Below are 16,213 nucleotides of genomic sequence, written 5' to 3'. Positions count from 1 at the left end.
GAATTCGGTGATTGGCCCACTTGCGATAAAAAGCCATTATCCTTGCGGAATGATTCAGATTGGGAATGCCCTTACTGTAAGCAAATGGGTTCAGTCGTGATATGTGTATTTTAAATTTTCAACAGAATAAAGTTTCATGATCGTTATGTTGAAATTCATTATTTTATTAATGAATAAAGTGTGTATGAATTAAATTATTACTTAAAAATAATTTTATTTAAGTTATATAAATATTTAGATATTCATTGTTTATTATTTTATGTTATATTTTATTTTAATGATTATATATATTTATGTTGTCAATTTTATTTAAATTATATAAATATTTGGATATTCGTAGTTTATTATTTTATGTTAAAGATTATATATATATATATATAATTGAATTTAATGGCGAACCTCATCCGAACCTTATTAAAAAATTCGAACTTGAATCGAATTTAATCGTTGTCGAACTCGAACTCGAAACTGAACCATGTGACATTGGACTGGCAAGTGACAACTTCCCAATATGCTATTAAAGCATTTATTGAAATTGTGCAGTCTGGAAGTTTCTAAAGAATTCTTCATTTTTCATTAGGTGCATGCCCATGAAGACACATTCCATCATACTGGCATGATTCTACTTTTTTGAATGTCTGAAGTTGCCTTTAATTCCATTCTCAATTCCTAGAATGGCTCTTTTGCAACAGTTAAACGGTGTATTGTTACAAACATGGATAAGTTGTGGATTTTGCAAGAAAAAGAAGTGTTCCAGAGTTATGACAGTAAGAATGAGTATATTGATGTGGAACGAAATCCCATCATATGATATGAGACTTTAGTAATAACTTGCAATTATGGATATCACATAGATAACAACCACAAGCTACAGGGGACCCATAAAGCATGACACCGACTCCACTATTGATGTTGGCAGTGGAGTCGACTCCAATCTGTTCTTTCCCTTGCCTTTGAATAAAAGCAGTTTTATGTGGCAGACTCATAGCAGGACATGAGTTACAATTACCTAATAACAGATAGATCAGATAAGCTTTTTCATATGATCACTGCTAGAGTATTATTGAATGTGCTTGGCCTTAGATAATCCTCAAAATTTAAGATAATTTTTTGGCTGTGCAAAGCAACATAACACTTGTGCCTGATGTCTATTCTTATAATTTGTGGTTTGCAGAGCATCTGCAACCAAAATGAAGCACCAAGTTATTTCCATATTAATAATACGTTTTAATATTCAATGTAGTGAAATTTTTTCTACATGCTCTGTTTTCCACTGTTGATGTCGGCAGTGGAGTCGACTCCATTCTGTATTCTTTCCCTTGCCTTTGAATAAAAGCAGTTTTATGTGGCAGACTCATAGCAGGACATGAGCTACAATTACCTAGTAACAGATAGATCAGATAAGCTTATTCATATGATCACTGCTCTAGTATTATTGAATGTGCTTGGCCTTAGATAATCCTCAAAATTTAAGATAATTTTTTGCTGTGCAAAGCAACATAACACTTCTGCCTGATGTCTATTCTTATAATTTGTGGTTTGCAGAGCATCTGCAACCAAGTTGAAGCACCAAGTTATTTCCATCTTAATAATACGTTTTAATATTCAATGTAGTGAAATTTTTTCTACATGCTCTGTTTTCCCTGATGATGTAGGCGTAAACATTGATATATGAAGTTAACAGTGATTTGGAAGGGTAGAACTTGTGCTTTAAAATATGTTTTCTTTTAAGGTAGTCCATGTTCTAGCAATTTATACACAGCATATAATCTATGATTGTACTTTTCCTCTTTTTTGTTCTTAGTAAAGTGCCAATGAAAGAAGCCTCAAATTGACCATCTTAATTCTGTGTTCTGATCCTTTGGCAGGTTGGTGGACTTATGATTGTGGGTACCTTAGTGGGTAGAGCAGCATTGTCAGAAAAGCTTGTTCAGAAACTGATTTGCTCAGTTGCAAGAGGTCTTCAGAAGGATGCTGACAAATTAGAATATGTTTCTCTGCTTCAAATGTCACTTATGGCCTTGATTAAGTTGACTCAGGTTGTTTCTTTGTACTTCAGCATTCTTAATCATGCTTCACTGGCTGGTAAAATACAAGTGTCACAACTGTATCTGGTGGCATAAATCATGGATCATCTGCTTTACAAAGATGATACATATTTCTCTGTTTTATTTAAGAAATTTCCTGCCTTTTAGAGAAGGGACAGTCTTCTTTATTTTCTCAACTATGTGACCTATGATAGTTCCAACTGATAATTTCATGCTGGTTGTATTATTCAGTCCCACTGACCTACTTTTGTGGTCATTTGGTTGGACATTATCTTATCTTATCCCCTGAAATTGTTTTTTCTTTCTTAACTTCAAAGGGAATATCAATTAGTATCTATTTCTGGATTTAACCTTTTATTTGCAAATTCATCATTTCGAAACAGGGATTCCAATAGAAAAGTAACGATTAATGTTATTGACAGTTGGGAAATGGAATCACTGGTGCAAGCATTGAGCTCGATTTTCTATTTCGATAGAATTGTTTTGTGATAACTTTTCTTTGTATTTGTCCTTGAATCATAGGAATCCTTTTGGGATATGCCAAAGATGGTATTTATTTTAATTTAATTTAAATTGCCAAAGTTGGCAAATTAAACTGTAAAATGGTACAAGGATAAGTTAAGAATAGTGGGCTTTGGAAAGACTTTCCTGGTTTTGTAAAGACTCTCTAGTCATTGTAAAGACTTTCTTGGCATTGTTGCTATGGAGTCATGTTTTCTTCTTATTCTGTGTCTAGTTACAGAAATGAGAGAAGTTAATACGTTGAAGAAAGACTTCGTAAAGTAAGGTAAGAGGCATTTTTCTATGGATTTGTGTAGTGGGAGGTCCTTAAATGGCCTAGTAAAATCTTTTAATGGTTCTTACTGTTACGAAATATTGTTTTAAGATATTGATTTGTATTATTTTGGTATTTTGAGAGATAATATACAGAGAACATAATTGCATATATCACATGACATGAACTGTTTCTTTCATGTCCCATCACATGGGTTAAAGTCTAAAGATAACATGATATAGTAAAGCCAAGGAGATAAAGTACATAACTCCATAGAGAACATTGTTCTTGCTGTATCCCGTTATTAGTTACTGAAATCAGAAAGGACAGTAGTACACTATGTGAAGTTATATATGGAGTTATGTTTTCTCGTTATTATTTCTCTAGCTACTGAAATGAGATGAGTCAATACATTACATAATCGGTTAGCAAGTGAACTATCTGAATTAAGCCAAAGAGGGTGAAAGTAGTGTAGCTTTGTTAAGTTTAGGTATGTTCTATGCTTAGAGCAATTTATCTCAATTTTCACAGTTAGCTCAATATTTTTTCCAGATTAGCAATCACATCAGCATTAAAGTAAACTGCAGATAGAACATAAACATAAATCGTAGAAGACAAGCTAAGACAAGAGGACACAAGATGTGGCGCTAGCCAGGGACAAACCCCAATGTGGGAAAACCCTTGATCAATTCTTCTTCTATGTTCTTCAGTAGTTCAGCAGAGAGAGATCAATACTTTGACTTTCTATATCTACATGAGATCAGTTGAAGACATGCTGCTTCAACTGATTCTCCAAGGTGACTCCTTCACCTATCATAGTGCTGCATCTCGTCCACTTGCTGTACCTCACTGTGCTGCACCATGCTGCACTTATCATCACAGTGCTGGACTTAATGACCATGCTATGCATTTCATGTTGCTGCTCCTGTCACTGTGCTGCTCCAATCATTGAGCTGCTCTTATCACGGATCTGCACTCAATGTTGTACTCATCGCTGATCTGCACTCAATGCTGCACCATCACTGATCTGTACTCAATGACTGCTATGCTGCACTTCATCATCAGTTGTACCTGTCACTGTGTTACACCCAATCATATACTCAAGGCATGCTGCAATACATCGTCATCATCATGCTGCAATACCTTGTTGCTATACTACTCACATCATGCTGCTGCAATACTTATGATGCATACAACATTCACTTTGCTACATATCAGCCTTAGCTGCTTGCTATGGCTTGCAGCCTAGCAGAGCAGCTAGGCTATAGATGCTTAAGACTGCCTTATTTATCTTGCTGTTACCAAAGATATCAACGCTGTCCATCTAGACTTCTATACGCTATGATGAGGGCTCCTCTTGCTGCGGCTAGGGCTTCATTGTCCTTCATATACTGCGGATTATGGCTGCACTTTACAGCAGCTTGACAGCAGATTAGGGCTCCTCCTTGGACAGCAGATAGGGTTCTTTAGGACTTCTTTTGTAGCGTATAGATGTTCCCTAAGACAGCTGATAGATCTCTTATCAAACTGCGGCTAGGCATCTCCTTTACCTGTGGCTAGATAACTTCATTGACTGCGTATAAGGAGACTCCTTTGATCAGCGGATTAGGGCTCTTCTGTACAGTGGTTAGAACCCTTTTAGGACAGCGTATAGGTCTCAATTAGGCTCCTTCCTTCACTGCGTCTAGGGCTTCTCCGTGACTGTAATTTAGGGCATCGTTAGAGCTGTGTTCTTTCCAGCGTATGAGTGGAATAAGGCCAGCAGATAAGGCCTGCGTTTAACCTCCTTCCATGACTGTGTTAGGGACAGCGAAGTCCCTCTTCTTGCTGCGTATAGGACAGCGTATGGAGTCTACGTTATGCCTTGTGATTAGCTGTGTATAGAGGACTGCGGTAAGTGTCTCTTCTTGCTGCATAAAAATCCTCATTGACTGCGGCCTAGGGCACCCTTAAATGGTGTGGCTAGAGGCCTCCTCTAGTTGCTCCTTAGATCTGCGTAGAGCCTTCTCTTTTGACTGTGTCTAGATGTTCCTCCTTGCGGCTAGACTGCTGCTAGGGCATCCTCCTTACTGCGGCTAGGGCATCATAAGACTTAGGCCAGCGTATACTCTTAGTATCTCTCCTCCCACCAAAACCCAAAGACATGTGGAGAGGAAGAGATCACAAGAAGAGTGTGTGTCTAAATGACTTGAAGACCTCCTCCTTTTATAGTAAAACGTTGAGCACAAGTGGGGTATATTTGGTTGTTGGCCGACCTTGACGAATTGTCCCATAACACAAATAAATTCATATCTCTATGAATACTTATCGGAATCAGATGATCTTTAGATCAATCCTACACCTCTCGATCAGAGGGATCCAAGAAAAATATCAGCTTCCATTAATAAGATGACCCACATGGAGTTTGACCCTAGTTGCCAATTTTAACAAGCTTAGTGGATTAACATATAAGACTTTCACAATCTGGGTGGCTACTATCCTTAGTGCTAGGCGAAATAGGACAATTCAACCCTATTGAATTGGTGGTTGCTCCTCTCTAGGTGATGCTTCTATAGGTAGGGTAGAGGGTGTGACATTGATAGATGTGCACTGACGATTGTGCCAACCTTTGGTTCTTGATAGTGTGGTGTGGATTAATAATAGAGGGGTGGGGCACAACCCTTAATTAATGTGGTAGAGGGTGAAGGAGGCAGAGAGGGTGTAGCAACTACCACTTTTGTGTCTGATAGTGCCATGTAGCCGGGTTAAGTCTTTGAGAAAACTACAAAAGGAGAAAATGAAGTACATATAGGCTGTGCTGTAAAGAGATCTAGAAAAAAGTAGGAAGAGAGCAAAGAAAAAAAAGAGGAGTAAAAGAAAGCTTTAAAAAGATATAGTTGGTCACAAGGAAGCCCAAAATAACAAAATGTGCAAATATGTCAAGGGGCACTAGGCAAGGAGCCCAAAACCAAAAACGTTGTTACCCAACAACTCTCCCAACACCCAATATTGAGAATTTGGTGATGAGATTCTTGGTGACCACTGCTTGAGTGTCCTAGAGTTTGTGACTCTGTGTTGCTAAACTGATCTTCTATTGAAGATTTTAATCTAAGTCACTGGATTCACCAGAGTTGAAGCATGGAATTTGAATTTTGGCGAATTTCAAAAAATGATATAAAACTCGCCTAACTTTAATGTAAATTCGGCACCGTCTTACACAAGGGTGTCGAGGGTTTTTACTATTTAGCAAAGGCTATTTTACTATTTAATGAATACAAAGGTGGTCTCAAGTGTCAATTTAGGAGTGATTATGATGGTATTTCCAGAAATTCGCTTCCTCAACCCTGAAAACAAATATTCCAACAGTTGTGACTCTTTCCTTTCAACACAATGTCCTTTAGGCTATTACTCACAATTAAAGACAAGTGAATACTAGCAGCCCGCTCAACCATCAATGCGGCTTATTGCAAATCATTCTCAAATTGGATAAGGCCCCAATTGGTCGACATACCTTCCATGGATGTTTGTATGCACAATGTGTAACTATTGTGAAAATTCCTAAACCTAGAATCCCTATAGCAACAAACTGATGTTACTTCTCCTACTTGTTAATCCATACAAGTTATTTACTGTTTTCTATGATAAATATCGAAGTAAATACAATTGCAACATTCACTATTTAAAAATAATATGCCGAAACAAGAAACTGAACAAGAAGGAAAATACAACACAATGACATCGTTATTTTTGGAGAAATGTCCCTGGAAAAACCCAATGCGGGAAAACCGGTGCAACAGATCTGAGGATTTTATTATTATGCAGTAGTAAATCTGAGTACAATTCCTTGGATGCTCAACTAGCAATCCAATACAGAGAGAAATTGGACAAAACAAATAGTGAGATGCTCTCACCCTGTCATTGGAAGAATCTGAGTCTGATCACGCTGAATTGGAGCCTCTGCGTGGCCTCTGCGCATAACTGTGTAAGACTCGCGCAGTCTCTGTGTCACCCCTGTTGGGAGTCACGCTGCTCCTCCTTTTGACCCTCTGCTGGTTGGAAATTCTGAATTTCTTCCTCTCGGTCTCACACCCCGGTTCTCAGCTTTAGAAACTTGATTTCCTTAGCAGGAATTCAATCTCCCTCTTAGGCCCGCGCTACCACTGCGTCAGCTTTGCGTGGGCCAACATCTACCTCTCTTTGGACGTTGTTCTGCCCTCTGCCTTGTACTCTCCAGCCCAAGACTGCTTCCCTCTTCCGAATACTATCTTTGCCCCTTACTGCAAAAGATCACTTCGATCACTCTAGCAACTGCTGCGCTGCCCTCTCCGAGAAATTCGATCTTCTTGATCTCTCTCAGTGTGTCTTCCAAATGACCCTCAAGCCTCTTCAAATAATCTTCTCATTGACATTCAAGGACCCAGATTAGATCTTAGTCAATGGCTAAGATCATTTTGGCTTGATCCTTGTCTTCTTCTAGAAATTACACCCACAGTTTAGATTAATACCCATTAATTATTTTAATTTCCTAAGTTCAGACTTAGGGACCCATTTTAAAATAATTAATTATTTTAATAAAACTGTATCTGGGTGGAATTTTCCAAAACGCTTTATGGGTTCTTTGGAATACATGTGCCCAAGCCTCTTTGCAAAATTTGAGACTTAGAGCACATCCAATGCTACCAGAAATCAAAAACTATGAATCTTTATGATAGGATAAATTTTCAATGATATATTGTTATTTATTATCGCTACGAGGTTTATATCTGTGTGATTATAGGTTTCTGCTTAATGCATCTGCATATTATTAATATAATAAGACGGGATGTTTATTATTAACATAATTTTTTAATGAATAATAAGCTTTATAAAATAATATAAATTTTAATATCGGGATTGTAGAGTAAATAGTAATAATATATGTTATGCAAAACTTATAAAGTTTTTTTTTTTGTTTTCTAGGTTATCTAAGTCCTGATATGATTGGCATGCCTAACCTGTGGCTTGAGTAGTCGCGACTGAGGAGCATATAAGCTGTCAAAATCTCCAGGGGATTGAGCTTGGCCTGGGCTACAGCAGCCCTAGCATGGCTGGATATTTTCCCATGGAATTTCTAATTGGTGACCTTCACATCATGGAGTGCCTTAACAGAACACCTTGTCACCGTTTGCTCTACGTTCCGTGAAAACTTATAAAGTTAATATAAATTTAATTATTTATTATTTCGTGTATATATATATATATATTTATCTATTTTATTTTTATTTTTGTTCTTTTCTTTTTCACAGTAATGACCCTTGGCGGGCCCACCCGAAGGGGCCGCATGCCAATCAACTCAAGCCAGGGATCCTAACCTGGATGGACCCGAGGAGACTCGAACCTACACCTCATGACAGAGGGCCAGCGACCTAGCAGGGGCGACTTTGACCAACCAGGTGACCTGTCTGGGCTGTGTTATTTTGTATGTATTAATTATAAGTTAAATTATTATATATTAATTATATTTTCAATTAAAATTTAATAAATGGTTGATGTTATATATATATATATATATATATATATATCTGATGATTTTTTTTGAATTTCATTGTTGTCGAATTCCAATATGAACTCAAACCAGGTCATGAGCCATGTTGTGATCAGAATCATTTAGAGGAATGGATAAGAGGCAATGGGTCTAGAATTAGCAATTTGGGAAAACATATATTTTCCAGTATTTTGCTGGATGTTTAGTGTTGTCACCTTATATGGCATGATGTTCCACCTGTGATTTTCATCGCAGTGGATTGGTTTGCAGCATAGTACATATGGATTTTTGGTTAACTGGGGTTTTATGGGTGATGCCTTGGAAGAAGAAGAGACTCAATTCTAGTTGGTGGATGATCATGTTTGGTGGTCTACAATTTGGTGCCCTCTTCATATTCATGCTTTTGCCTGATGGTCAACCTCTAGATATATGTATCATGATCCTACCACCAAACTTGATTTATTTTGGCATCATGGAGTTACTGTTGATTTAAACAGCAGGTCTTTGGTGCAGTAAAGTGAAAGATACTACTTCTATTTTAATTTTTCATTGTACAAAGTTCTTGTGTGGTGTATTCTTCATTGATACTTGTGCTGCAACAGCCAAGCATGAGTCCTGAAACTCATTCTCATAAACAGGATTGAATAGGTGCCAGAATAAGCCTAGCCTTAGGCAGGCCTGTAGCAGTTGAATAACTGGAAACATTGGAGAGGTTTCTTTAATGTTTTGCAGCCAGACTTACTTTGCCTAACTCCACTTCAGCCTGACATATAAGCAGATGGTTTACTCACTCTGTTGACGTGGCTAAATGGGTTGCTGGCAGCATCAACAGAACCAGTTTGGACTGGGGATAAGGAAGGCCTCTTTGCATCTGAGGAGATGTTTCTTGTTATGATTCTCAAATTTAATATTGGCAAAGAATGAGTGATCTTCCTCTTCTCTATGTTGTATGGACTGCTAAACATTTGTATTTTGTTCACTTGTGCACATTGTAGTCTCTAGGTTCAATGAATCATGTCGGTATCCTGTTAACCCCTAGATATGGCTCCTTGCAAATCTAGAAGGTTAACGACTGGCACATTTCATTAGGCTAGAGGTTGAGTCTTCAAATCAATGTGGAAAAAGTTGAATTCAGGATTAATTTGGCAAGGGTCCAAAACTTGAAAAACTCGGCAAAGTCGGGAGTTTTTTGAAGAAGTCGGCAAAATTAAAAAAAGCACAAAATTATTCATTTATTTTTTATTTTTTTAACATCTAGAGTATCCACAACATCAACTAAATGCATTTACACATAAACATGTAAAGAAAGCTAATATATAATATGTATATGAAGTCTAGTGCTACATCACATATCAAAATAGTGAATCAACTCCTAAATTTTGAGTCCTGTCTGAGTCTTAACTCTCAAGAATCAAAATATCAACAAAAAATATAATAAATGTATATCATGAGTCATCTAAAAGTCATCAAGTAATCAGTCACTGAGATCCTCTTCCCCTTTTACGGGAATAGGGAACAACTTTGCCTTTTCCTCTAGAGGAAGAAGACCCTGCCCCTGGGGATACAAATGGACTCAATCGTCCTCTAGAAGCCGATGGAAGAGGTGGCCTCTGTCCTATGCTGCTGCTGCCCATCCTAGATGGTGTCACCTCCTCCTCATCATCCTCAACCAGCTCTGCCTCATGACCCTGATGTTTCTCCTCCTCCTCTACCTTTGGCTCCCCCTCCCTTGAAATTGTTACATCCTCTAGATCCACACCTAACCAATCTGGGATCGAGTCCATGATCGACCTCTCAGTGTCGACTCTCCATGTAGAGGTGGTATCAATATTGTCCAATGAGATGGCTTCCACATCAGTAGGTCTCTGAAGCTGTCTCACCCACAATCGAAGATTGTAGTAGACGTAGACCATGTCATTGAGGCGTTGGGACTCCAATTTGTATTAGGGTCATAGATTGTAAATTAGTACTTAGAAAATTTAAATATTAAAAATAATCAAATGAATTCAAAAAATTTAATTTGAATTTTTTTTCCCTATTGTGCTTTTTGCTGTGTATTTTGTCAAATACACTCCAGTGGTGCTCACACCCAGAGGAACTGCATGTTTGGCTGAGCACTCGAATGGCAAGCTTTTGGAGATGGGGTACTTTGGCACCATAGCTTGTCCACCAAGCATCTACAAGTTAAAAGAAAAATGAGAAACATAAAAAAAAACATTGAAATTCTAAACTTGAAAGTTTGAAACAAACTGAAGCTTACCTGGCATTTTGGTTGTCCTATTCTTAATAGCCATGGTAAAACCAAATGTGCCACCTCCCATCCTATAGACCTCCTTTTTTTTAGAAATATCTTCACGTTCTTGCTCAAATGACACCATCCTCTTGACACAAGTGAAGAATCCATCCATCACCTCTGCATCAAATCTGAAACCACAAGTGTAAGAAAATGCAGGGTTGAGGTAGATACCTGCAGCATGAATGGGGCGATGGAGGGTATTGTTCCATCGCTCATCAATCACTCTCCATATGACCTGTTGTTTCTCTAACCCCTCATCTCCCTTATCTTCATAATACGCACGAATGGCTTCTTTGGCCTTATCCATGGCCTCATACAAGTAGCCCATTGCGGGCTTGTTTCCATCAACCAACCGAAGAACCCTTACCAAAGGTTCTGAAATGGCACACACCTCCTCTACTCCTGCCCAAAAGCTCTGATCATATGAAACTAGTCTGCATATGCCCTCTCCCTTTGGTTTGCGACTAATAGATAAAGAACGCCAATCCGCTGAAAGAAACATGCTCTTCACATCCCACATAGAATTCAACAGAGACTGAAGAGATATGAAAGTAGTGGCAAATCGTGTAATGGCAAGACACACCAACTCTTTGTTTTTGGTGTATTTTCTCATCAAGCTAAGCACAAATGCATGATTATATATAAATTTTGTTATGCTCCTGGATGATTCAACAATATCCCTCACAATAGGAATCTTACCTATATCTTCCAACATCAAGTCAATGCAATGAGCAGCACAAGGTGTCCAAAACAAGTTAGGATACCTCTCCATAAGCAACTTGCCAGCTGCAACATAATTTGTAGCGTTGTCCGTTATGACTTGGACAACATTGCTTGGGCCTATTTCCTGAATGAAGATGTCCAACAACTCACATAATGGATGTGCATCTTTAATGTGTGCAGACGCATCAACGGATTTCATAAACATTGTCCCCTTGAGACAACTAACCAAGAAGTTAAGGGTCCTACCCTTTTGGTCAGTCCAACCATCTGACATGACTGTGCATCCAGTTTGTTCCCATGATGCCCTAAACTCTTCCAATCTAGCAGTGCAATCAGTCTTTTCATCTTGAAGAAGAGGCCCTCTCAATTTTGCAAAGGTGGGGGCTTTGTACCCCGGGCCAACGACAACAACAACATCAAACATAGGCTGGTAGAATGGGTTTGTCTTAGCAATGTTGAAAGGAACATCACTCCATAGAAGACATTTATTGACCAACCTGTCAGCTTCTGCCTTTTCCTTTTTTTAATTGCTGATTTGATGCCAGGTTGTGCACCAGTTGTGGTTCTAGGAACAAAAAAAGATGAGATAGATGAGGGGTTGGGACATATGGGTGAGGAAGGTGATGTTGAAGAAGCACTGCCACTCTCAATTCCCCCCACTCTTGAGGCCCCTACAAGTTGGATTTTTAGTGCTGCCCTGGTGTCTTTTCCGTCCTTTTTATCCATCAATGATTGAATGGCCCGTCGGATGATTTCTGGAGTTGTATTTGGGCAGAGGTCAACATTTTGCCTCGGAATTTGCCCCAAATGGAATTTTAATCTGTTGATACCTCCTGACATATGCTTGCCCCACAACTTGCAAGTCAAATACATTCTATTGATCCCCCCAATTTCGTGTATAGTATCAGGTTCACCATATTCCCACATAGTATCAGGTTCACCATATTCCCACATAGTGTCCAAAATCCTTGGCATTTTGTTTTAAACTTTGAATTTGAATTTAAACCTGGGCACAAAAAAAAAATTGAAACAAATTAAAAATTTCCCATCACATAAAAATCATACAAAAATGCAATAGTTGATTTTAGATTTTAAATGCCTCTTCTCAGTGACTTGAAAACACTCGGATTCAGTAAACAAGTGTTTGAAATTTGATTTTTTGTCATTTTAATCTTGAAAGTTGAAGTTTTTCTTCAATCTAGAATCTAGATTCTAGGCAAAAATAAGACATAAACAAACTTATAGAATCTTAGAGAAGTATAGAAAGATTTAAGAAATCATGTGTAAAAAAAACTATGAGAGAAATTAAAATACATACCTAGCACTGGGCAGCAACAATTCGACACTTTGAAGTTTGAATCTCCCATGATGAGCAGTGGAAAAATCTCCAAATCTCCACCCCAAAACTCAAAAATATTCTCCTCTAACGCAATGCCAAACCCCTATGTATCTCCACAGCGTCGAATGGGAGCTTAAACAACGAAAAATATGACCATTTTCACCTTTGCGAGCTTTTTATCCGCGGCCTGGGAAGGGAGGCCGACTTTTTGGGTTGACTCTCGATTAAATCGGGAGTATAACGAAAAAATCGCGACTTTTTCCTTTGCCAAAAAGTCGTGCGATTAAATCGTTTTGGCCAAAAAATTGGGTTTTCCACACTGATTCAAATACAACTTTGCTTGATCCAAGAGTTGGTTCCCATGGAGTTCAGTTGCGGAATGGATTCAGTGATGTTATGGTTATTCAGGGACAGTTTTGCACATATTTTTGTCAGATTGGAGATAGTTGCTATTTTTCGCAGTTTTATTTTTTAGGAGATGGAGATCGGTTTTTCGCATGGCAGTGTTGATTACTTATTCAGACTCCAGAGTCATCCCAAGCTCAGGATTACATATGCATGATGCTTGTATTGACAACTCTAGTTCAAAATCTCACATTTCAGTTACGATGCCAAATTTGAGATCCTTGCAAGCTCACGATTTCATTGAGCTACTTAGGGTGACATGTGAGACAGGTCTATTTTTAGTAGGTTTTGCATATTAGATCTAGCCACATATGTGGACTCGTCACTGAAAATTGAGTCCAATGAAGGTGGTTTCATTGACATGCAATGTATTTCTATGTTTGGAAGTTTTTGCATGGCAATTTTGATGATGTATGCAGACTCGCCACTGAAATTTGAGTCCAATGAGTATGGTCTTCAGGACATGCGGACAATTTTCTATTTTTAGTAGTGGGCTTACATGGGTGACACATGGTAGCTGGGATGGACAAATGGAAAGATCTAGATGCATAGTTGAGAGAGCAGTGTTGTGGCAAAGCGCATGGGTGTACTGGGTGAACTTTATAGTTGTTAGAGTGCATGAGTAGAATGAAATAAAGATCACTGAGTTGCATGCACGGATAGGAGTATGATGTGGTTGTTTGTTAGTGTCAATTGACCAAGGTGTCTCCTTAGTGGACTGGAGTTAGGCACTTTGCGTCAGTTTATGCTCATTTATTTTCAGCTTTTCCCCACTTAGCTAGTTCTCATGGCAACTACTACTCATTTTTGTTTCTAATGGAGAGAATCTTCACTTAACTAGTGCATGTGGCCACCTCATCCTCCACAACTTTTGTCTAAGCCGAGCCACTATGCAAAAAGACCAATGCGCATTAGTTTCCCTCCTTATTTGGCCTTCACTTAACTTAAAAGCCTCTCCCACTAACCTAGTGCACTTGGCATCTTTCTTCCTCCAATTCTCCCTAATTTCACGGCAACATTCTCTAGTATCTCTTGAGTTTTCATTCCCATTCTTGTGCATCGCCACCTCATTTCAACCTTTCATTAGTCAAGTCGTGCATATCTTTCCTTGTCCATGCTCACTACTCCCTATTTCTTCCTTCCATCTTTATTTCACTAACTCGGAATTCCACATCACTAAAGCTATTCACTAGTGAACCCATGTGTATTGGCATTTCTCCTAAAGCTCATGTTGACTCAAACTACACTCAAGGACACCTCATCTCGTGACAACTCGGGGTCACTTCAGTTACACTCCAGTGTTAACCACTTTACTTTTCTCTTCTACGGTTTGGCTGTAGTTGGATAGCGAGTTGACTCCATACAACTCATCAATGTGCATTGAATCATCTTTGCATGAGGAATTCTACCTCCCTCCTCTAGTGTGCATAGGATGTAGTGGTCAACAAATATAGCTGTTGGCTATTGGCTCAATGTTGGATCTTCTTTGACAACTTCATATTACCCTCTCTTGATTCCTCTCTCCTCTTTTCTAGTTGCTATTCTCTTGTGCAGCAAAATCACTGCCTTGGTTTTCTAATTGTTTTCTTGGCGAAGCCAATCTCCTGGATTTTGTAGAATAAAGATTGGTTTTGATCTGATCTTTCTCGCTGAGTTTGTTGAAATTTTGATGATTTCTTGCATAATATTGTAGAAATTTTGAGTCTTTGTCTTGGTGTAAATCTGCCATTTGAAGTGCCTTCTTTCTGTGTTTTGTTTTGCCATTAAAAGGTAATGCTCGAGATATCTCAACTAATTTATTCACAAATTATTTAGTAAGCTCTTTGGCTGCATAATTGTTGGTCAAAGAAACCCATTGCATGCTTGTTTTTGTGTGTTACTTTGCATATTTACAGGAAAAACAATGCATGCAAGGCTGGGACACCCTCCTATATTTGGCAAGAACCAGCCCAAATGGAGAGAAAAATTTGCATCTGACACAAAGGTTGATTTTTTCTACATGTTGCATTAAGATTTTCTATCCCAGATCTACTAACTTCTAAGTAATTCGCTTTCTGAAGCGTAAAATTCTTGGGTCATGGTCATGAAATATTGAATGGGGTTCGACCATTCTCTTCTATTGTATTTATCATTGGAATGTCCTATATTGATGCATGTCTCTCTATATTAGGTTGTAGGCACTTGTAATCCATTTATGATAAGTACAATTTTAATAGTCATTGGCGTCACTCTACATTAGTGGTCTTCCTTGATAAATTTCTCAAGCTTGGGATAGCGAGGAAAGGGTTACTATAGCTTGTACTATAGATAAATTTATAGTTTTCCTATTGGCTCAGGGTTGGATCTTCTTCGGTAGCAACTTATTACTCTCTCTCTTGATTTCTCTTCTTCTCTCTTCTTGCTTCTATTCTCTTGTGCAGGAACATCATTCTTTTGGTTCTGTAATTGTCTTTTTGGTGCATCCAGCCTCCCGACTTTCTCAGAATAAAGCTTGGTTTTCATCTAATTTGTCTCTCTGAGTTTGTTGGAACTTGATGATTTCTTGCATAATATTGTAGAAGTTTTGAACCTTTATCTTTGTTAGGTCCCTATAATACTAGGGTATTCCCTTATTATTATTGTCATTGTTGTCCCACTATTGTTATTGTTGTGCCCCATAGAAGCCCACTATTGTTATTGTTGTGCCCTTACATTATTATTGTTATGTCGGCCCTGATTACACTGTGACCCCTTATACTCCTATATATAGAAAGGAGGTCTTGTCATTTGTATCATCCAAGAATTGTTGATTTGTGTAATGTAAAGGAGGTTGCCCCCTCGAAGAGGCTACTTTTGAAGTCGTTGATCTATCTCATTCTTCTATTTTGTGAGCTGGTTGCTTAACAATCTTGGTATAAATCTGCCATTTGAAGCGACTTTCTTTTGTGTATTGTTTCGCCATTAAAAGCTAATGCTGGAGATAATTCTACTGCTTTAATGACAAATTATTTTATAACCCCTTTGGCCACTTTATTGTTGGTCAAAGAAAACATTGCATGCTTGATTTTGTGTTATTTTGCAGATTTATAGGAAAAACAGTGTATGCAAGGCTAGGGACACCCCCATGTGTTTCGCAAGCACCAAC

General features: G+C 38.3%; 1 protein-coding gene across 1 annotated transcript in view; it reads left to right on the top strand.

The window, feature by feature from the left end:
• Window positions 1-16,213, top strand: part of LOC149177582 (uncharacterized protein At3g06530-like) — a 280,290-nt gene that overhangs the window by 47,103 nt on the left and 216,974 nt on the right. The window contains 1 exon segment of the mRNA XM_089420165.1: window positions 1,869-2,039. Coding sequence (XP_089276291.1) covers window positions 1,869-2,039 — 171 coding nt within the window.

Source organism: Pinus tabuliformis, chromosome 4_1, assembly GCF_031772625.1.
Source record: "Pinus tabuliformis cultivar Carrire ecotype Pingquan chromosome 4_1, CPIR1, whole genome shotgun sequence".
In the NCBI taxonomy this organism is placed as follows: Eukaryota; Viridiplantae; Streptophyta; class Pinopsida; order Pinales; family Pinaceae; genus Pinus; species Pinus tabuliformis.
Note: the sequence above shows the minus strand (reverse complement) of the source record. Positions and strands in the feature narration are given on the sequence as shown.